Genomic DNA, 23,514 nt, shown 5'->3' on the forward strand with positions numbered 1-23,514 from the left:
TCTCCTCCTCAGACTGATCTTATGTTCATCTAAAACCTCCTGCAGACCAACATCTGCTGAAAGAAAGAAAACAATGAGACTAAAGAGAAAGAAAACTCTTCAATGTCTGAACAACACAAGAAGTCCAGTTTTCAGAAACGAGTCCATCAGCAGACAGATGTTCAGTCTTACTTTGTACACAGCTGCTCTGACTGGCTGTCTGCAGTCCAGCTCTGCTTCTGGATCTTTCTCCACACTGTGCAGAAGCTCTGATGGTGACACAGAAAAGTCAAAGTGGAGATACTTCTGTCCACCTTTGATTAGACTCATTATAAAAAGGAAAAGTTTGAACACAGTCATGTTTCCAGTTCACTGACTTACATTTATTCCATGGACACTCACTCTAACCTGAACCACAGCTACAACCCAACATTGTTGAGGCCTCATCTCCTCCTTTCCTGACTGTAGAGCTTAAATATGCAACAACCAACAAATAAAAAAATTTGGTTCATTTCAAAGAAATTCACACGGTGACCAAGTAAAGTAACCGTAGTAAAGGAGACAACATCCCGTTGATGGTGGGATTATTTGAAAGATTTGCTTTAGTCACGTCACCAAATGCAGTTGAACCACCCGTGGATCCATGTTTGACCATCTACCACTCTGAGCTCTGCTTTTAATCATTTATTATTATCATCATTCATTTATTCATTCTTTGGAGGGGGCTATTTCCTAATGCCGCCCTAATAAGGTGATGTTCAAGGGGAAATATAACAGAAACTCTTTCAGTGTTATTCATGAATGAATTAACAGATAAACTGTGAAGAAGAAAAAAACTGAGATTTAAAGGAGAGAGTGAGAAACTTGATCATCCATCCTCATAATCCATGTTTATCAGTATCTGCTGTGACCATCCTGCAGTAATAACTACAAGTCTACATTTCTGTGACTGTTGATCAATCACAGCAGGAATCTGAGCTCATCTCTGCACACAGAGCAGCTTCAGCTCTGGGATAAACTGCTCGCTTCACGTCCTTCTCAGCTCACAGACACTCATCCTCATATTTTCCTTTAACATTTGATGGTATAATTCATCTGAGTTTACACTTTATCTGCATAAATACAGAAAAACAGGCCCAAACACCATAAACCATCAGTTTCACCATGTAGAATATATTGTTGTTTCCTTGCTTTTAATCCAGAGAAAAACTCTGATTTTGATTTTCTCTGTTCTCTTTGCCACAGCCCATCCCAGCAGCAGCTGAAGCAGCTGACTGTCACAACACTGAATAACACTTTAGGAGGAATTTCAGAGGTCAGTAAAGCTCCAGTTTCAACATCAGTTAATTCATCATAGTTCATCATAAATGTTAACCTGGCTGGCACACATGTTAATGTTAGCCATTTAAATATTAGCAGTTAGCTGAGGCCACAAGAAGAAGAGGCCCTAGAAGAACAATGGATGATAAGATTAGATTTTCAAGACTAGGCAGAGACGTGTTTTCCTTTACTGTCTCTTACAGAGGAGGGAGCAGATACCAGACGAGGTCACGGAGGTACGGGGAGGATTCGCAGCAGACAGCAAGACTGCCACGTCCATGCGAGAGAGCGATGGCTACGATAATCTCTGTTTTTGTCTCACTATATAATGTTGTACAGCCCATTTGAGGGTTATCCTCTCTGTGAACCAGATGCTTGATTTCACACAGAGGTCCACCAACTCAATTTGATCAGTTATGGAACGATTTACCTCGACAGGCTCCTTCACTCGCTGCTTTTAAACCTCCTTTAAAACACACTTTTACTCCCTGACCTTTGACCCAGTGTGACATGTTGACTCACTACCTCAGAAAGCTTAAAAATAGTCTTTTTGTTTTTTGGTGCTGCCTAAAAGAACCGTAAAATATCTGTCCTATATACAGTTATGTTCATATATTTTTGTACTACATCAGGAAACTCAAAAATATAGTTTGTAATATTTTAATCCTTATTTTTAAAATTGTTTTTGTCATTTTTCTTCTCCCATTGCATCAAAAATCATTATTTACACTGAATAAATGAGTCAGCAGCTCTCTTACATTGTTGCTGCAGGTTCATTACTGAAGTCTGGAACTCCTCCTTTGGACCAGTCACTCCTCACAGACACACAGCTGGATGCTGCAGATTCTGCTCCATCCTTTTCCTCCATCTTCTTGATGTCAGGGTGGAGTTAGTCTGGGAGGTAAACACACACACTCAGAGGTGCTGTTGTTCTGGAAGCTGTCATGTAATTAATATATTCTTAGTGCTTATTTTCTGATTATATTGTTTTATGTACTTTAATAATGAAGGTTTGTAAAGCAAGGCCACTTTTGACTCACAAACTAAGTGCTCAGCCAGACTGAAAAACAGGAAGTTAGTGTAGAGCTATATGTAACAGAGTTAGAAAATAGCTTAATGAATTTCCTCAAAATTGATGTGCTTTGTGAATAGTTGGAGCCACCTGGTGGACAAATACCGCAACTGCAACTGTTAAGGTTCCAAATTGCTGCACAGCGCATGCCTCAGCAAAGGAAAATACTCCCGAGCTGGTGGTAGGTGCTTGTGAGCGACACTGTTGTCAATTGTGTATGTGTATTAATTAAAACATTCTTATAGTGGTAATTGTCACTTATGACATGAAATGCTGTGGTCAGCAGCTCAGCTCATAAACCAAGGGACTGGGAGCAGCTGCTACTGAGTGTTGCTGGACTTCCTGTGCTGTTAGATCCTCATCCTCTCCACGCAGCTTGGAAGTAGGTGAAGTTGTGCCAGAAGATTTTTTGTTGTGGTCAACAGTGTCAAAGGCTTTTGATAGATCAATAAAAAGAGCTGCACAGTAGTTCTTTGCATCCAGCGCTTCATAGACTTTGAGAACTTTTATCGAAGCAGTTCCAGTACTGTGCAGTTTCCTAAAACCAGACTGGAAGGGAGATGAAATCATATTTTCATCCAGATAACTTTGAAGTTGATTATTTACCAGCCTTTGAAGAACCTTAGATGAGACACAGAGTTTGGAAATTGGCCTGTAATTATTAACTGTTGAAGAATCACCAGCTTTCAGTGGGGGAGTACAGAGGCACGCTTCCACATCTGTGGTAAAGCCTTCTGTTGTAGAGAAAGATTAAAAATATAAGACACTGGCTCAGCTATGATATTTGCAGCCAAGTGCAAGAAGGAAGGAGAACGATTGTGAGGACGGGCCGAGTTTCTGGTGTTGTGGCTGTTCAAAGCCTTACAAACCTCTTCTACTGTGACAGGTGTGAAGGAAAAGGTCTCAGTAACCAGGAACTACGAGCAGAGTTGTGTGCAAGAGGTTTACCATCAGATACTGTGCTGAACAAAGAACAAGAAGCAACAAAGTGTTTGTTAAAGCAACATTTCAGTTTTGTGTGACACAGGAGTGGAGTCGATATTTAAGTGAGGAGGCAGCTCTGAGGAGTCACAGCTGGCAGAGACACTTTATAGTTTGCCAAAACCTCCTACGGCCGTTTGGATGTCAGTCGTTAAAGTAAAAAATAGTCACATTGGATCTTGATGATGGAGGCAGTAATCTGATTACACAGCTAATGGAAACGTAGCCAATCAGCATCAGAGCCAGACTTCCTGCCCAGGTTTCTCTCATGTAGGAGATCGGCCGGTACTGAAACAAACCAGGCCTGTCCCGACCTTTCACCCTGACCTGGCAAAAAGGGGCGTGTCTGTCCACAAAGTAGACACAACTCTCCTGTAAATATTCCCAAACTGACATTGTCAGCCTGTTTAATACGACCCCAGTTAAAGCTGATGCGGGGCTCGGAGCGTGAGATTTTAGTGTTTCTCACAGCACCAACTATGCAGTGATCACTCAGCTCGTTGGCAAAAACTGCAGATGTGGAAAACTTACGCAGCATATTAGTTAAAAAAGGTCAATAAGAGCAGATTTATCTGGGTGTTTAGGATCAAGGTGTGTGAGGCTTTAAATAATTTGAGTTAGTTTTAAAAACAAGCAGCGTGCCTTAAAATCATCAGACACAGAAGAAAGCCAGTCCCAATGAAAATCATCCATCTGAAAGACGTCGTTCAAATGCAGTTCAGATGAAAGTTGAACCAGAGACGGTGATGTGCTGGGGAAAGCAGATGGAGGCTGATAGCAGCCAACAACAGTCTGATTTCCAAACAGATCAATAGTTAAGGCCAAGATTTCAAATCGCTGAGGTGCAGATCGAGAGAACAAGACTTGAGCAACAAGACAGAGCTTCACATAAACTTCCAGACCTCCGCCTTTTCTGGGACAGTCTGAGCGCTAAATGTTAAATCCATCAGTTGCTACGTTTTCATCCAGTAAAGATTTGGAAAGTCTCAGAAACAACAATGATACCAGCACCGGTTGAACAGGCCCAGATTCCAATCATATCCATGTTAGGAAGCACACACGCCGTGATGCACGTGTAACCCAGACAGTTTTAACATCTGCTGGTGTTTCACATTCAGCCAGAGGCCCAGGGTTAGGTTGGATACCAGACAATAATAAAAGCATCGTTATTAGACTCTAGAGCTCGTATTATAGCTGACACCACATGTAGAGTTTAAGTTCACACAGAGACGATGACATTTTTCTAAAACCAGCAAACAATGAACAAGAAATGTAACAAGAGTTTCAGAAGAAGCTGTTTTACAGAGAAATGATTCCCTGAAGACAAAATTATTATTATCATCCTTTATTTCTCCAGGTGAAAATTTAATTGAGATTAAAAATGTTGTTTTCAAGAGAGACCTGGCATCATGGCAGAAAGAGTCAAAAATACATAATAATTCAAACAAATACAAAATAGGAAAAACATAAACTTCATAAAGTTTTTATTAACAGACTTTGAACAATGGACTTCAAACTTCCCCCCAAAACAACAGACACACATTTGAAGATAATGAAAGACATTTATCCCTCTAAAGAATGACTTAGACTACGATTTAATATGAATGAGAACATGTTCATAAATGGATGAAACCAAAGATTTCATCAATCCCTGATTTAGAAACAACAGAACATTTGGTTTGATTTCACAAGATAAGAATGACGACTGAGTTGGAAGATTGTTTTATGCTTAGTCAAATCTTTCATACATAAAGTCGGATTACAAAATCATCCCCTAAGTTTGTTGTTTTATTCAAGGAATTGAAATTATAGAGAAAATCTGTGAAATGACTTAAAGTAAACAAACCACACAAACTCTATGATACTCTAAACCCCCTGGTTTAGGTCGGCAACCTTTCTGATGACGAGTGCATCTAAAATTTCCTCAGAAGTCAATGTGCCATATGATTGCATTAGCAATAAATTACACACTATATAGCATTATATTTATTGACAGATGTTTGCAGCTATCAGCGAATAGTTATCAGCTACTTTAAAACAAAAAAAGACTTTTTATCCATAACAGCAAATGAACTGTACAACAGAAAATACAAATGCTATTTATGGTCTCCTCACAACAATGATAAGAAAAATAAACTGGGCCAATATGGCATGTTTGTTAATACAGAGACACACATGTTAATGTGATCTCTGGTCTCCCACTCAGAGACACAGGTCTCCGAGTGTCCAGCATTCAGACCTGAGGACTCTCTTCATGTGAGGATCTGCTCACACAGATCCTAAAAGCTAAACCTGTTTCTCCATCACCTGTTCAGCTCTGATGATTCAGTAAGGACATCTCCTGGTTTCATCTGCAAGATTAAAGAAAGCAGAATCGGCTGTTCAAAACCCCACAAGGCTGCCCGCTGGGATTGAATCGATGGGACGAGTGGTGAGCTCTCAAAATGGGCTCATTGAGTGCAGCACAGATAAGATCTTGGAGAAGCTTACGGCTGCCGTGAACACTCAGAATAACACCTCTGAGCGAAAATTGGATCACATCTTGGAGCAGCTCACTGCGGTCGTGAGTTCTCAGAATCGGCTCTTTGAGCACAAGAATGACAACATCATGGAGCGTAAGTTTGATAACATCATGGAGAAGCTCGCGGCTCTCCAACGGGAGATTGAGAGACCAGTGTTGGACTGTTAGAACAGCTTTGAAATTCATATGAGTTGTTTGCACTAAAGTTAAAACCATCATCACTTCATGTGGCTATCCCTTCGGCTCCAGCTGTGGTCTCAAGGCTGGAGCTGAACAACAACACCCTGATAACAGACTGTGTTTAGACTGTTTCTTCCCATTCTATGCAAGGCCACCTGGGTTGGCTGGAAGACTGTTTACTTAGCCTGGCAGGGCGAAGGACACTGTCTCAGCTGAACTCAGCTGAGTAAACGAAGATGGCGCCTGTGTGTTTGGCATGCCGTCAACCGCTCTTTTTTACCTGTTTGATTTTATTGTTTTTAGCTAATGTTGTGCAACATGTCAGTTCAATACTGTCGTATGATCGCCAGACTTTATTGGAAATCGGCTCATCCACCAAAGTTTCAGTTTGGTTTGGTAAAGATAGCCAGGGTTTTCTGCCTCCCTACCTGGAAGCAGTACCATTGCGCTGCCATCCCCTACCACTGCCACCAGATATGCGGAAGCGACGCAGGAGACGGGGTACCCGTGGAGGTCGCCTCGTTAAGCTGAGAATCCGGATTTCTTACTTTCCTCACGATCTACGCTCCGTTCGTCAATCTTTCCCACGACTCCTGGTACCATTGCGTGCTCTGGATCCTGTGGATTCCTGGTTGGTTCCGTTGTCGGCTCTATCGGGAGCAGCCCTGTTAAATCATTCCCTCTTCGGCATCTGCGTTGGAGGGAATCGACCGATCAAACCTTCGATCGGTGGATCTGGTTGTCACTACCCGGAGGTCTCGAACCAGCTCCCCTCAGGTTGGGCTTAATAAATGCCAGATCGGTGGCGAATAAGACCTTCATCCTGAAGGATTTCTTTTCTTCCCATGCATTGGATTTCCTCTGTTTGACTGAAACCTGGACTTCACCCGGTGAGTTAAGCGTTTTTTTGAACTGCTGCCCGCCGGGCTGTGCTTATTTTAGCGCTCGAGAGTTTCTGGTCGTGGCGGGGGGTTAGCTGTTGTTTTTAAATCACACTTTGAGTTTAAGCAACTATCCTCATGGACACGCCACACCAGTTTTGAACTTTGCCTGTGTGAACTGGGCCACTCGCCTTCATTGCTGTGTGCAATAGTTTATCGGCCTCCTAAATATAAAAAGGAGTTTTTATCTGAGTTTTCGGAGTTTCTCGCTGACTGTGCATCCCGGTATGACCAGGTCCTGCTACTCGGTGATTTTAATATACACGTATGTTGCCCAGGGAAGCCCCTGGCTAAGGAATTCATGGACCTGGTGAACTCTTTTAATCTTGTTCAATCTGTTAAATGTGCCACTCAAGAACGTGGTCACACATTGGATTTGGTGTTGTCATATGGGTTATCTGTCTGTAACTTACATGTGGAGGATGCTGTATTCTCTGATCATATGCCCATTTTATTTGACGTTGTTCCTCTTAGTCCTGTTGTTAAACGGGCTGCACCGACGCGATGCTATCGTGCCTTCGGCTCAGATACTGCTGAAGATTTTCAACACTATTTGAACAACTTATGTCCAGTCCCTCTGAGTCGTCCTCCGTAGATGGATTACTCTCTCATCTGGACTCTGTTTGTAAATCTGCCCTTGATGTTGTTGCACCTCTAAGACTCAGGCAGTGTAAACCCAAGGCCAGCCCTTGGCTAACCGATTTTACTCGAGCCATTAGAAGAGAATGTAGGAGATGTGAAAGACGATGGAAAAAGGACAGGCTGTACGTCTCTTTGGAAGCTCTTAAGACGAGCTGGAAAGCTTACCAGAGGGCAGTAAAGACCGCCAAAAACTCCTATTTTTCACAACTTATTGCTGCTAATTCACATAACCCTCGTGTTCTGTATAATACCATTAATTCTGTACTGAATGCAGAGGATCATGTTCTTTTGCAATCTTCTGAGGTTATGTGTAATAGGTTTCTCAATTTCTTTGTGGATAAGGTTGCTAGTTTGAGACCCTCCACTGTAGCTTCTGTTGACCCGGCTGTGCATGTTCCCTGTTTAAATTTGCTTATTGCTTTCCAACCAGTTGTTCTACCTGAACTAGAGAAGCTTGTGTTAACTGCTAAACCGTGTGGTTCTCCGAATGATGTCGTTCATCCCCGTTTTCTGAAAGAGGTGTTTCCTACTGTTGGACCACATATTCTGAACATAATCAATACCAGCCTCTTGTCAGGTCAAGTACCAAGTGAGTTTAAGCATGCAGTTATTCATCCCTTACTTAAGAAACCAGGCTCAGATATTTCAGTAATGTCAAATTTTAGACCCATCTCTAAACTTCCTTTTCTGAGTAAGATCTTGGAAAAGGTTGTTCACACTCAGCTGATGGATTATCTAAACAACTTTCAAATCTTTGAAGTTTTCCAGTCCGGCTTTAGGCCGCTTCATAGCACAGAGACAGCTCTCATAAAGGTTATGAATGATATTCTGGTAGCGACAGACTGTGGTAAACACGTAGTGCTTATACTACTAGATATGACTGCTGCATTTGATACAGTGGATCACAACCTGCTGATCTCTCGATTACAGCATTGTGTGGGCATTTCTGGCTTGGCACTCCTGTGGATAAAATCATATCTCTCAAACAGGAGCTTCTGTGTTAAGTTGGGCTCGTCATCGCCTTCTGTGGCCCCTCTGTCATGGGGTGTACCACAGGGATCTATTCTTGGGCCATTACTGTTTTCATTGTATCTCCTGCCACTGGGTGCGATCTTTCGTAAACACAATGTTTCATTTCATCTATATGCTGATGATTGCCAGCTCTATTTTCCTTTCAGTCATTCTGATAGCTCCTCAATTAGACTCCTGCTTGATTGCCTTAGTGATGTTAAGTCATGGATGGCTCAAAACTTTTAAATTTTAATGAACGTAAACGGAAGCAATTGTGTTTGGCCCGAATCGTTCCTCTGATATCCCTGATGTTGACCTTGCTGCTCTGACCCTCACCTGAAGAGCTCGATTACCAATCTTGGGTTAAAAATCGATTCTGCTCTTACCTTTGATGGCCACGTGAATGGGGTGGTGAAATCGTCATTCTATCACCTCAGGCGTCTGTCGAAGGTTAAACCTTTCCTTTCAAGGCGTGACTTGGAGACTGTCATCCACGCTTTTATAACCTCACGCTTGGATCATTGTAACTCCCTTTTAATTGGGGTTGGACTGGGCACTCTGACACGCCTGCAATTAGTACAGAATGCTGCGGCACGGTTTTTATCTGGTAAAAGGAAATTTGAGCACATTACTCCAGTTCTGGCCTCCTGCACTGGCTTCCAATTGAATTTAGGATTCATTTTAAAGTTCTTTTATTGGTTTTAAATCTTTAAATGGTCTGGCACCTGCATATATGTCTGATTTGCTGAAGCCCTATGTCCCCACTCGTTCGCTCCGGTCAGCTGAGCAGCTGTTGCTCTCAGTCCCCAAATCACGGCTGAAACTGAGAGGCGACCGAGCGTTCTCTATTGTGGCTCCTAAGCTTTGGAATAACCTTCCTCTTCACATTAGGCAATCGACATCAGTGCTGGTTTTAAATCCAGATTGAAAACGCATTTTATTCACTGGCTTTTGACTCAGTGGTTGACTGACTTGTATTTACTTATATTTTATTGTTTTTGCTATGTTTATTATGTTTATTATTTTTATCGTATTTATTATTCTTATGGTATCTATTATGTTTCTATTGTTCAGCACTTTGGTCAGCCTTGTGTGTTTTTAAAGTGCTATATAAATAAACGATGATGATGATGATGATGATGATGATGAACTCTGGACACACACACACACACACACACACACACACACACACACTGATACACACTCATCCTCCCTCCCTTTCCAAACGCCTTCGATGCTTGTCCCCTCCCGGGGAAGATGGCGGTCGACTGGACCAGCGCAGACATGCTGCAGGACTGGATGCGCTGTCTACACCGGCTCTCTCTTACCCTTTACCCGCCCCTGTTGCCTGTCTTGTGTTTCTATGGTGTGTTGACAGTCATGTGCTTTTGGTGCTGAGGTGTTTTTTTCTGTTATCAAACTGTTCTCCCACTAGGAGCTCAGTCTGAGTGGAGTTTTTTCTCCTCCTCTCACCTCATGTTATGTATTTTTGTTGTTTTTTTCCTATCAGCCTACCTCTCTGACATGTCTTCCCAATGTGATGTTTGTGTAAAGTTTGGTCAGAGGGTTCCTTTGTAAGTGCGCGTGCGCCATTAGCGTGCTGCCTGCTGTAACCCTGATTTCCTTCGGGATTAATAAAGTATTCTGATTCTGATGATTCTGAAGTTGCAACAGCAGAGAGAGGGGGAGAGAATGAGAGGAGAAGAGTACGGTGGCCCTGAAGTGCAAACCACAAAAACAAATCACAAAACGCACAACAAATTGAAAAGCGCAAAAACAAATTGAAAAGCGCAAAAACAAATTGAAAAGCGCAAAAACAAATTGAAAAGCGCAACAACAAATTGAAAAGCGCAAAAACAAATTCACTTAACGCAAAAACAAATTGAAAAGCGCAAAAACAAATTGAAAAGCGCAAAAACAAATTCACTTAACGCAAAAACAAATTGAAAAGCGCAAAAGCAAATCACAAAACGCACAACAAATTGAAAAGCGCAAAAACAAATTGAAAAGCGCAAAAACAAATTGAAAAGCGCAAAAACAAATTGAAAAGCGCAAAAACAAATTGAAAAGCGCAACAACAAATCACTTAACGCAAAAACAAATTGAAAAGCGCAAAAACAAATTCACTTAACGCAAAAACAAATTCACTTAACGCAAAAACAAATTGAAAAGCGCAAAAACAAATTGAAAAGCGCAAAAACAAAAACCAAACCGGAAGAGGTAGGTACCAATGCTGCAACAACAGGCATCACTGATTGGATGATGGATCCGGTAGCCTTTTGAACCGGAAGTTGTTCTGTTCGGAAGTTTGGTGACTGCTCTACCAACTTTTTCCACAACTTGGACAAAACATGTTGGCTGTATCCCAATTCAGGGTCTGCAGCCTTAAAGGCTGCATTTTAAGGCCGACACGCCACAGCGGCGCTACCAAGGCTGTCCCAATTCAAAGGCTGCTCAAATGCGGCCCTCAAATTCGACCTTCATTTCCTGAATTTTAAGGCTGTGGCGGTGTAGACTTCGTGGCCCAACATATCCCACAATTCATAGCGGCAGCAGTCACTGTGGATAATTTTGCTGCAGACGGCAGAAGCGTAGCGGCAAGAGTAAACTGTTAAACGTAAGTACTGAATATGATGTCACTTATTTATGTGCAAATGTTTAATAATGAGGAACATTAAAACATTACTGTTGGCCACATGTCGGCAAAGTTATTTGCCATTAGCGATGTTTGTACTTTCAGCGTTTACTTTGTTTTAAAGCATTTAAAATATAATAATACAATAGTTGACCTTAATCTTACAGAGAATGTGATGATTTTATGGATAATTAAAGTCAGTCATATATCTACAAACACAACAAGCTGAAAGTCAGTGATGCTGCTCGGTTTGCAGTCCTGAATATCACGGCACAAGCAGGATTCACTGCACTGTTAATGTTAGCTATGTTATATTGCTGCCTCTGTTCGGTGGTGTCGAGCTAAACGGACTTTAACGTGTGTTTGAACGAGCTGACGGTTCACTCGTTAAGCTGAAAGAAAGATGCTTTAATCACAGGAGTCACACATGTGTCCACTGTACCATCTGGGAACTCTTCTTGTTTAGCACTCGTAATAACACAAACACTAAATCCTCCTTCTCTTGTGCTGTTTTGTAGCAGTGTGTACACCTGAGACTGTCACCTGTCTGTCTGTCCTGCACTCTCTCTCTGTTTCTTTCTCTCTGATTGTGGAATAAAAGTATGAACATGTATTTATAAGTTACACTTGTGTTTGAATCCTGCAGCTTATCACACATTTGATTTCCATGTGTGACAACTGCAAGTGTCCAGAGTGAGGACAGACTGAGGGACCCACTGCTGCACATCATCTGTGAGGCTTTGCACCCTGATGATCCACCAGGACAAACTCAGCAGTGTGTGAGGAAGAGGAGGAGGAAGAGCCAGCAGCAGCTGACAGATGGGGAGAATAGACAGACTGTTCCCTGTTTGTGAAGGACTGCTAGAAACATTTAAAATAACTAATTATCTGTCCTGAATCATTATTAGGTAATGTTCAGATAATTTGATCATTCCAGTGTTTTCAGTGTGGGAGAAAGTACTCAGGGCCTTCAAGTTACACACTATGAAAGGCAGCAACAAGTTTAATATTCAGAAACCTAAAGTATGTATCAGCAGCAGAATGGAGCTAAAAATAAATGTTTGTTTCAGTTCTATGAAGCTTTGAGTATTTTGGATTAGTAGCACTGCTGTGTTTGTTGCATCATATTGCTGTAATTGTTTATATGCTTTATATATTCTGAGGTAAGTTGATCTATAGTGTTACATCATATTCTATAAGGATGTTATGTGTTTGTATACTTTCTGCCCAGTTTGACCCATTTAGCAGAAGTCAGCCTGTTTAAGGCTCTGATATCTATTCTGTATGACTTAAAGCAGTTATGACATGGTCTGATTTTCTCACCCAATAAAGGGATATTTAATGTATCAGTCTACTCTTCATTCTATCAGACACAGTTATCACAGCTCGTACATTTTCTTTTTACACATATATGTAAGCATTGAGCCAAATTTAGTAATGCCAACATATTACACGGACAATATTTGTCTCTTATATATAATACATCTACATATACACTGTCAAAGATACTTGAGTGTCTTTGAGTGAAGATTTAAGGTGATAGGACATATAAATAACTGCAACTTGAATCTTTACTGAAGCTCAGTATTAGACACAGAGTTCACTCACATGAATTTCACTCACATGTGCTGTACCAGTGTACCTGCACATGTGATGTGACAATAGAAGTGATTTGATTTGAGAGTTCAAACTCACTGCTGTAATAACTTATGATTAATATAATAACTATAATATTGGCCATATCATATTTACACTGACTTTAGTCTCATGAACAACATTAGCTAATTGTTATTTACTAGCTAATCTTAAATGACTGTTCAGTACAGATATGAAGGCCAACAATCGTGTTTTACAGTCCTGTGGTCTCAGCCTCAGATACTTATTAAATCACACAAAGCTCGTGTAGAAACAAACACACGAACAAAATATGTTCTCCTTCATTTCCGTCAAAGCTGTATGAAACGTTTCCAGCGGTTGGTGTTATGGTTGCTAGGCAACCTGGGCAGCGCGACGGAGGCTAGACCGTCCCATTTCACAAGCCTCGCACTTCCGGCCTTAGCGGTCTTTGAGTACGCGGCCCTTGAGGATCGTTGAGGCTGCGTACTTAAAGGCTGCAGACCCTGAATTGGGATACAGCCGTTGACTGCTCTTTCTCATAACCACGTTCGGCAGAACAACTTCCGGTTCAAAAGGCTACCGGATCCATCATCCAATCAGTGATGCCTGTTGTTGCAGCATTGGTACCTACCTCTTCCGGTTTGGTTTTTGTTGTTGCGCTTTTCAATTTGTTTTTGCGCTTTTCAATTTGTTTTTGCGTTAAGTGAATTTGTTTTTGCGCTTTTCAATTTGTTTTTGCGCTTTTCAATTTGTTGTGCGTTTTGTGATTTGTTTTTGCGCTTTTCAATTTGTTTTTGCGCTTTTCAATTTGTTGTGCGTTTTGTGATTTGTTTTTGCGCTTTTCAATTTGTTTTTGCGCTTTTCAATTTGTTTTTGCGCTTTTCAATTTGTTGTGCGTTTTGTGATTTGTTTTTGCGCTTTTCAATTTGTTGTGCGTTTTGTGATTTGTTTTTGCGCTTTTCAATTTGTTTTTGCGTTAAGTGAATTTGTTTTTGCGCTTTTCAATTTGTTTTTGCGCTTTTCAATTTGTTTTTGCGTTAAGTGAATTTGTTGTTGCGCTTTTCAATTTGTTTTTGCGCTTTTCAATTTGTTGTGCGTTTTGTGATTTGTTTTTGCGCTTTTCAATTTGTTTTTGCGCTTTTCAATTTGTTTTTGCGCTTTTCAATTTGTTGTGCGTTTTGTGATTTGTTTTTGCGCTTTTCAATTTGTTGTGCGTTTTGTGATTTGTTTTTGCGCTTTTCAATTTGTTTTTGCGTTAAGTGAATTTGTTTTTGCGCTTTTCAATTTGTTTTTGCGCTTTTCAATTTGTTTTTGCGTTAAGTGAATTTGTTGTTGCGCTTTTCAATTTGTTTTTGCGCTTTTCAATTTGTTGTGCGTTTTGTGATTTGTTTTTGTGGTTTGCACTTCAGGGCCACCGTAGAAGAGGCAGAAGACACAGAATAAATCCAGCTTTGTGTCTTTTTTCCATTCTAGCTGAAGTCCGGGACAAACTGCATTCCCTTTCAGCTCAATAGGAAACGCGTAATATTTTCTCTGAATACGAGACGATTCCGATTTTTACAGGACGGTTAGCAACTCTACTAAAATAAAGTTCACTATCAGTAACATCATAGCACCACCCAGCTGTATAGAAACTCCGTCATGCTAGCTAGTACGCAGTACGAGTTATTGTAACTGACAGTAAAAAGTCAGCATAACGAAAATAAACTCCACCTAAACTTGGTTTATATCTGACCCGGACAGACTGCAGGTCATAACTTCTTACCTGAAGTTCAGTTCACCTGACACTCGGACCGGCGGCCGCCTCTGGTCTCTCCTCCTCCTGCCTCCCCTTTCCCTCATCAACACGTTCTCACTCCCAAAGTGTAACATTTTACGGTACGTGACAAATCGTCAACATATTACGTTTTCGGGCACCCAACGCGTTCCTACATGACTACATCGGAAAAGTGAGGACACATGAGAACCATTTGGACTCAATCCACACATCTTTGCTCGCTTGGGAAAACACTATTTCACGTCATTAAAGTGCTGGTTAAGGTTAGGCATAAGGTTATGGTTAAGGAAAGGGATTATATCGGGTTTTTGTGTGCTTGTGGGAGTAAATGCATTGACTTCATTATATTAAGGCCTGTCTGCTTCCTTCTTAAATGCAGTACTTGTTTTTAACCAATGCCTGCAAAGCTGTTCAGCCACAGGAGCAGCACGCATGTCACACATGTCAAATAAAAGCTGAGTGTCTCTCTTTAGAAACACTAAGCTGTGGATCTGCATGGAGTACTGCGGTGGAGGCTCCCTGCAGGATATCTACCATGGTAAAAACACACACATCTAAAATTCATGTCAGAACACGACGCATCTACTGTCCTCATAAAACTTTGACAGGGAGCAGTCACAGTGCAAACGAGCATTTTTGTGCAAGTTTTTATTGCACTTAACAAGTAAAGTCAGCAGTTTGTCCTCGATCAGCTGAATTCACAGCTATGACATTGGCAATGACAATAAGCATGTGATTAAATTAGTGTCGTCCATTGTTAGTAATGAGGGCCAGAATGTACCTCACGTGGATTGGATACGAGAAAGGATTGTCATTAAGGGAACTGTAATTAAATAATTAGCAGTCATAGATTTTAGTTTGTCCTTCTGTGAACTAACTAATATGTATTAAAATAAAAACAAAGACTGCTAGCCTAACATATAAGTGGTGAACTACTCAAAGAGAGAGGAATAAGAGGAAATGTTTCCTTTCCAGGACCAGGAATTATTTTTAGGCACTGCAAAGCAAGAAACAACTAAAAATCTAAAATCAAAAACTAAAGCTATATGTTCCATTTCTTTCTGTCTTTGCACTTTCCAAATGAGCCAATAAGGATGAATAAGACCATAGTGGAGCTGTGTAAACATAACTATATGAGTACTGTTTCCACCCGATGAGTCTGAGCGAGACAGCTGAAGTATTTCCCTGCATCTCCAACTGTAACTACCACTTTGACGCTCAGTCATTTGAATAGTTGGTATAAAGCAGATGTGGAAGTAGGCACAATGATCCCTGACAGCCAGTTCCACTCTTACTCTCATGTCTCACAGCTGTTAATCAGACTCTTTTCCACAGTGACGGGCCCACTGAAGGAGAAGCAGATAGCATTTGTGTGCAGGGAAACTCTCCAGGTAAGGCTTTTCAGTCCAGGAAGCTTGTTACTGTTGCACTGCAAAGTCTTTACAGACACCCTGCTGACACAATGAGTCATGTGTTTTTTCCCAACTTCAGAGCAGCTTCAGTCGTGCCAGACCACTAAGTGCACTGTAGATGTTCTGTATCTGCCTCTGCAGTAGAACATGATAAATGGTCTGGTCCTGATATAGCTCTTTTCTTTCTAACGAAGTGCTTTTTGCTACAAGCCACTTTCCCCTATATACAGTTGTACTGAAAGCTTTGTTGGATGATCAGCTTTGCAGACTGACAGCAAAAAACACCAGAAAAAGTGCTGCCAAAACTTTCACCAGTGTTGTTCACGATCAGTGTACTAGTCTGCATTCAAAGCACATAAAGGTTACAAAAATCAAACTAAGGAAACATAGAGGTATTGTTTCTGATTCATACAAGACTAGATGAAGATGGGGATCGCACCTCTGTGGAGAGCATGCTCTCCTGCTGCCTGGGTGGAAGGCTGCAGAGGGTCATTAACACCGCCCAAATCATTGGCTGCCCTCTGCCACCCCTGGAGGCCATCCCCGCCCCTACCCACTCACTTCACCAATCAGAGCCATGGTGTGAGTAACCCTCATCATTTAGGCCATTTGAATCCTTTATTTAACCCAAATGCTGCACAGGTAGCAATGCTCCTCACCATTTATTGAAACTCAATTTGAATTTGATGCCACTTTTCTGGAAACAGAGTCGTGCTTGTATTTTACGTTCAGCCCTTGCATTTCATACCAGCACATCTCACTGAGTCTGACCCTGTGGTTATAGGTGTGTCAGCAGGTCAGTAGAGAATTACACAGTGTCATAGTTTATTAATGTTCAATACCTCAATGTCAGTCTGATCCTATGTTACAAATTACTAATGTTAGTCAGTCAGTTCAGCTGTATTTTCTCTCTCTTCCTGGCTACACCTCTTCCCAGTTCAGTGTTGTAAACCATGACTTAAGCAGTAATTAAATACATTCTCACAGTAATCAGCTGATTTCCATCTTTTCCAGGGCCTGTATCACTTGCACGAAACTGGTAAAATGCACAGGGACATAAAGGTACAGCTGTTTAGTTGTTACTGTTAAATAGTGACGCTCAGACTGTGGATCTTGTGAACAAGCTTGGATCTGTGTGTATTGTCTTTGCAGGGAGCCAATATCCTTTTGACCGAGCGTGGAGATGTGAAACTGGGTCAGTGTGATTTGCAGTACTCATGTAGGCTTAGGTAAGCACGATGTTGGATTTTAGCTGCACTGTGACCCTGCGTCTCTCCTCTGTGTCTCAGCTGATTTTGGGATCGCAGCAGAGATCAGTGCCTCTGTGGCCAAGAGGAAGTCCTTTATTGGAACTCCTTACTGGTAAGATGAATATATCACCACTAACCCAAACCTTACCAAACCCTGAGCAAACAGTGTCTGTCTGTGGATGGTGACACAGACCTCTCTGTTTTTCTACAGTGCTGCTATCACTGTGAGCTTGTATGCTGCCAGTGCTCTTTGTCTTTATGCTCAGCTGTAGGTTCATCTGTTGTGCTTTTGTGTAACAATATCAGTCAAGTGTTCTGCTTTCACTTTAGCTGAATTCAGGTCTGTTTTATAGCCTCAGTTCAATACATCAGCCTATTTAAGGTTAGTGTTTTTAACCTCATACGTTATCAGAATTAACCAGACAAATCGATCCTCATAAGAGCGGGCTTGCATCAGCAGCCACAGAATGGAGGCGGAGCATCAGTCCCGTCTGTGTCTGCTGGGATGAGCTTTCCTGTGCTCGTACTTTTATGGCATGTCTGTCAGTCTTTGAGTTACCTACTCAGAAAAGCCTCTACTAAACCAGAGTCCATGAAAAAAAAATGTGCAAAGGACAAATTTGTTCTAGTTCGATTTACAATAAAGTGATAAAAAACGCACGACCTGTCTTTCTCTATATGGGTAAACATATTTATCTTTAGGTGAAGAACTGCACTGCTAAACTAAAGAGACTACAATTATTGCAACGATACCCGATCACTTCAAAGATCAGGTTTCTAACAAAGCCACAGACCACTCGCAGTCAGCTGCCATCTTCAAATATTGATGTTTCACATATTTATCATTGGATGTAAAACAGAATAGACCTGTTTGTGAATACGGCCAACTATCTCTTCCTTTCTGAGCAGGATGGCTCCAGAGGTGGCTGCGGTGGAGAAGAAGGGTGGATATAATCACCTGTGTGATATCTGGGCCGTCGGCATCACTGCCATCGAGCTGGCAGAGCTGCAGCCGCCCATGTTTGACCTGCACCCAATGAGGTGAGTCAGCATTAACAATGGGGACTGGACAAACAGTTGGAGACAGACAGACTTGGCAGACTCTGGGTGATTGCTGCTTGGACATTTTCCAGTCCAGTGACGTCTCTAACAATGTTTTTCAGAGCGCTGATGCTGATGTCCAAGAGCAGCTTCCAGCCTCCAAAACTTAAGGATAAAACCAAGTGGTAAATGTGCTGCTGATGGTCTGAAATTCAAGTGCATAAGCACCTGTGATCTGATCAGTGTCTTTTTCATTGCTGATACATGTATCTTTGTCTTCCTCTGTCTGCAGGTCTGCTGGCTTCCATAGCTTTGTGAAGATGGCTCTCATTAAAAGCACTCGTAAGCGGCCCTCAGCTGAGACACTGCTGCAGGTTAGTTTGTCACTAAAAAAGGAAAAACGAACCAACCGTCCGTCTTCACATTGGCACTGTTGTGTGTGCAGTAGCTGTAAGCGCATCTTTCTCTTCTGTTTTTAACATGAGCACAAAGGGAGGTGGTTGGCCGAGGCTGGCTGTTTGGAGAATGACTGGAAATGATTGCATTGCATTTGTACAGTTTATACTGGGAGCTATTCAGTAAAATTTCACATGCTGATAAACATGTGATATTACACAAAACCTAAATGTCACATTTTGCTACAAATATTACAGAGCTCTCAAATCAGCGTAAACAGATATCAAATGATGTACCATCAAAAACATCCGAGCCCTCAGTACGTGGGTCGCTTGCTCTGCTGGTGCAGTTATAGTTCTGTCCATCTCCATCCAGTTAAGGGCTGTGGGGAATGGGAGGTGGGGAGCACCCGTACAGGAAGGAAGCTGGAGTACCCAGAGCCAGAAAGGCCACAGCTGCCCAGCTGATCTGAGCCCAGGACCTTCTTGCTGTATGGCCACAGTACCCCAAAATGACATTTATAGCTAATTGAGGTTTTTCTATGTAGCATGTTTTGCAATGAGACTGGCTGCTGTCACCTGTTACCAAAGTACTTTTTACAACATTCACCTGCAAACATGCTCATACCATTTGTGTTATGTCTTTAATTTCTTTCATACACAGTCGCATATGTCCTGCTTTTTTAATTGGACCTCATAGTCGGTTTTGAAATAATACAGAAGTGCACAGATTTATGAAAATTTCATTTTTTAAATGTTCCCATTTCCCATTTTGGGAACATTTAAATGTTTTAAATGTTCCCAAGTGCTGTTAAACAGAGTAAGGGCTTTAATACAGCATTTCCAAAAATCCTAGTTTCATTGTTACATTATTTGCATGTTTGCATTTGTTACATTGTTACATTACTTGCACACAGAAACATAATGTCTTAGGCTTTAATCTTAGTCTTTGATTTTGCACGTGTTTCTCAGTGAGTCTAGCAATCTAAACTATTTGTAACAATTAACAGTGTCAATGTTACGGCCATGTAGAGTTCAAATATGGACTCAAGGGCTTCAGGCTTTATTAGAATTTCAAATAAGTGTACGTGTGACAAGAGATTTCTGAAATGTATCGAAAGTCGACCGCAGGTTTGCAGTGGTCAAAGGGCAGAGCCAGTGTTATGTAAAATGCTGCTCTCTTTCACTTGTTGCTGCACATCAGACATACGAAACTTTATTTTCTTTGTACTGTAAGACAAAAACAAAGCGAAAGAGAGACCTGGGATTAGCGCCATCATTTCCCGTTTAAGGTGTGTGCCTTCTTTCTTTAGCATCCGTTTGTGACACAGCTGTTGACCCGTAACTTGATCATTGAGCTGCTGGACATGGCCAACAACCCCGAGCTCCACGCTCCCCACACAAACACCATGGATGACATTGAGCTGGAGGTCAGTTCTCAGAGCGTAGCTAAACTCACTGGATAAGTACATTTGATTTTGTACACTGTGGATTTGAAACCAAACAATCAAGATGTTATCAAGATGTTACCTGTTTAGGGTTAGTGTCATTTTTAAACATAGTGTTCCATTTCAGATGCTTAAGAGTGATTGAACACATGTGTTTCCACACTATTTCACAATGAGTTAAACAGATTAAATATCTGGAGTTTTCAACATGGAGCATTTGGGTTCCCTTCACTGGAAATCAACAATCTGGTACTTTGGTAAAAGGAAACCTACCCTCTGCAAGAACACTATCGAAGAGGTCGTCTTAACATTGTTTTCAAGAGAAGCCTTCACGAATGGAAATACAGAGTTTACAACAAGATGCAATCCACTGGTTACACTCAGGAACATGAAGGCCAGATTAGACTTTGTCTGAAAACACATTTGGAGCATGTCCAGTCTGGAAAGATGAACTTGTACCAGAACAATGAGAAGATGAAAGTATAGAGAAGGAGATCGGTTGCAGTTGAGTTTATTGATGATGTGACTGCTGGATGAATTCAGAAGTGCACACGCTGCAAAACTAACCAGACAGAGCTTCACAGTGCACATAATAACACCGAGCAAACTGCTAAACCCAAGAATTCTCAAAGTAAAAAAAAAAAACAGGAAAGATTTCTAATGGTCAAGTCAGTCACCTGATATCAGCCCCACAGAGCGTGCTTGTCAGTGACTGAAAACAAAACTACACGTAGAGAGTGAGCAGCAAAGCAGCAGCAGAACGTGGCTGCAGTAAAGGGCTGACAGAGCATTGGAGGGAGGAAACCTGCATTTAGTCTCAACTTCATCCAAGAATTCCAAACAGTCACTGTGAGCCTCTGAAGATGGGGACTGAAAATCTGCACTTTAATCACATCTTGATTGTTTGATTCCACTGTGATGATGTACAGAGGTGAACTTACAAAAATGCTGGGATTGACTTGTTTCCACAGTGATTTGTGTCTGTACGGTTTCTGCTGTCTTGACAGGTTGGGGTAATGGGTCCTGACAAGATCCAGTCAGCAGGGAAACACCTGTCTGTGGAAAGGACCCCGTCTGAACAACAATGTGAGTCCCACCCCTTCCACACACACGGCACACAGTGGGTGGTTCCTTACATATAGCAGGATGAGATTCCTGGCGTCTCGTCATTACAGTGAGGTCACCGGCTTTGTGCTAGAATGGAAACAAAGGAAATAAAAACTGTGCAGCTTGTCTGTGATGTACTACAGTGTGCAGTGCACTCGATGGCTGAATGTGTGCCTGTGTGTACATATGTGTACATATAGTATATGTTGGTTGTACTGGGAGAGTGGTTTCATTGTCTCATTGTATTCAGCGAAGCAGCTTGTAGAATATGAATAGAAACAAAAGCCCCTCAGTGAGCGTGCTGACGGCCGCTCTCGCTCTGTAACCATCCACACGTGTGGGACGGAGGCCTCGTCAGAGGATGGCGCTGGGAACATGCCTGCTGTCTGACTTCATACTGCTCAGATGCCAAAGGGCTGCTTGTGTTCCTGGTGTGACAGACTGTGTTCACACACCAAATCATAAATCAGTCTGGTGTTGACCTCAACTTCCCTTACTAGTGTAGTCTAGTGTGCTAGACGCAGCCCGTAAGCCACAGACACCTGCACTGCCCTTTGACCAGTATGGTTTTAGAGGCTTACACTGCTGCTACAAGGTATCATATACTGTATATGCCATTGTCAACACTGATACAATGTATATTGTTAGCGGAATGGTCTGTGTATTACACCTCTGTGCTTTTAGTATTGATTAAATAGTATCAGAAACAAGATTACTGTTTTATTTAGTACAGCTAGTTCATGTACATGAGTCTGGGGAAGTATAGGAAGGTCATTCAGTCTTACTGCTACACTGTGTCCCTCCGGCTTTTGCATATTTGAATGTAAGTTGTGTCGATAAGCGTGCAGTTTCTAATGTATTTACAACTGACGAGCCTGAAAGGACTTTAAGAGAAAGTGTAACAACTGAAAACCAATTTTCTCGACTTTGTTCATCCTCTTCTTGTTGCTGCCGTCCTTTGCTGAGCTTGGAGAAATCTCCTACATTACTCAATACAAATAATGAGTTGAAAATACAGTAATGCAGTAATTAGCCTTCACCAAGCCCTGCTCTGCAACAGTAAGGTGTTGGTGTTCTGCTGCATGTTTCTGCACGATGATCTTCATGCAGTAACATGACTAACCATGACCGTTAGGTATGTGGAAAAATTGTTTCCAAAGTATTCACTTTGTTGAGGTGATTGAGTCAGAAGATGAACTTTTGAAATATTGAGAGCATTTTTTTAGACCTCTCCTTTGATCTTATTTTAAACAGAAAAAACTTTGGACTTCTTATTCTAATTCACTTGCAGGCGTTCAGCAACACCTTATGAAGTAACTGAGCCGAAACGTATCAGCAGCTTCTGCTTTCTGGTTGAGTCATTTCCTCATCTTCTGCTTCAAAGCGAAATGATCATGTGATCGCTGTGCTTCCTCCTTTCACATCACAGTGAAGTCATTAGAGAAACTGAGGCAAGATGCTAATAAAAGCTGTTCTGCAGATCCTAGTCGCAGACCTTGCACGCTGCCAAATGTGTGCAATTTATAATTTCTTTACAAACAAACTAATGACTAGCTTAAAAGGATATTAAAAGAAAGCGCTGCTAACTAACTATCTGATTACTATGGAAACCAGTGTTTTCAACTTGTTCCATCCTGTACAGTAATGAGACATCGGTGTCATCACAGTACTGCGTACCACATGTACAGCAGTAGTAGCTGAGATTCTCCACTTGAATTGGGAGATATAAAAAGACAGATTTCAGTTAACTGCAATCTAATGACACCTAGTGGTGAGATTTTATACATATCGTGCCATTACTTGATGTTTTGACCTGTTGGCTGTTGGTATTCCTATCATCTTGGACTTTTAGTTTAAATTGCAAACACCCTAAAACTGACTGAATACCATCAGTGAAAACATTCTGTCTTCAGTCCACTGCCCTTTTCTTTGTACCTCACATTTCTATTTCTTATCATAATTTCAGTGTGATTTTTACTATTTTTGAATTTGATGTTTAATTTTTGGATTTCTTTGGCTGGTGATAATGTTTTTTGCACCTGGCTCCATCCCTGTTTGGGCCCTGACTCAATATCAGTGTACATTTGATACATTCTGTAATCACAGAGCAAGCATATGGTATGTCCATTCGATATGTTACTTTGCCTGACCTGCAATCAAAAATGTCACTTTGACTGAGCATAAA

General features: G+C 41.4%; 1 protein-coding gene and 1 long non-coding RNA gene across 7 annotated transcripts in view; one reads left to right on the forward strand and one right to left on the reverse strand.

Moving 5' to 3' along the window:
* Position 1: 1 nt before the first annotated feature.
* Positions 2-2,377, reverse strand: LOC120438837. The gene is made up of 3 exons (XR_005612194.1): positions 2,058-2,377; positions 172-248; positions 2-56 (listed from the first exon to the last, which is right to left on the reverse strand). It is a non-coding gene; the product is annotated as an uncharacterized LOC120438837 (long non-coding RNA).
* Positions 2,378-6,827: 4,450 nt separating this feature from the next.
* LOC120438826 (mitogen-activated protein kinase kinase kinase kinase 2-like) overlaps positions 6,828-23,514 on the forward strand; it is a 94,966-nt gene continuing 78,279 nt past the window's right edge. For all 6 annotated transcript variants that reach the window (XM_039609258.1, XM_039609260.1, XM_039609261.1 and 3 more), the window contains exons 1-11: positions 6,828-6,943; positions 15,150-15,214; positions 16,012-16,067; positions 17,103-17,150; positions 17,241-17,283; positions 17,378-17,450; positions 18,248-18,379; positions 18,502-18,564; positions 18,672-18,753; positions 20,088-20,204; positions 21,230-21,308. In XM_039609258.1, coding sequence (XP_039465192.1) covers positions 15,172-15,214; positions 16,012-16,067; positions 17,103-17,150; positions 17,241-17,283; positions 17,378-17,450; positions 18,248-18,379; positions 18,502-18,564; positions 18,672-18,753; positions 20,088-20,204; positions 21,230-21,308 — 736 coding nt within the window. In that variant the 5' untranslated portion in view covers positions 6,828-6,943; positions 15,150-15,171. The remainder of the gene's footprint in view (positions 6,944-15,149; positions 15,215-16,011; positions 16,068-17,102; positions 17,151-17,240; positions 17,284-17,377; positions 17,451-18,247; positions 18,380-18,501; positions 18,565-18,671; positions 18,754-20,087; positions 20,205-21,229; positions 21,309-23,514) is intronic.

Source organism: Oreochromis aureus, linkage group 3 (assembly GCF_013358895.1).
Source record: "Oreochromis aureus strain Israel breed Guangdong linkage group 3, ZZ_aureus, whole genome shotgun sequence".
In the NCBI taxonomy this organism is placed as follows: domain Eukaryota; kingdom Metazoa; phylum Chordata; class Actinopteri; order Cichliformes; family Cichlidae; genus Oreochromis; species Oreochromis aureus.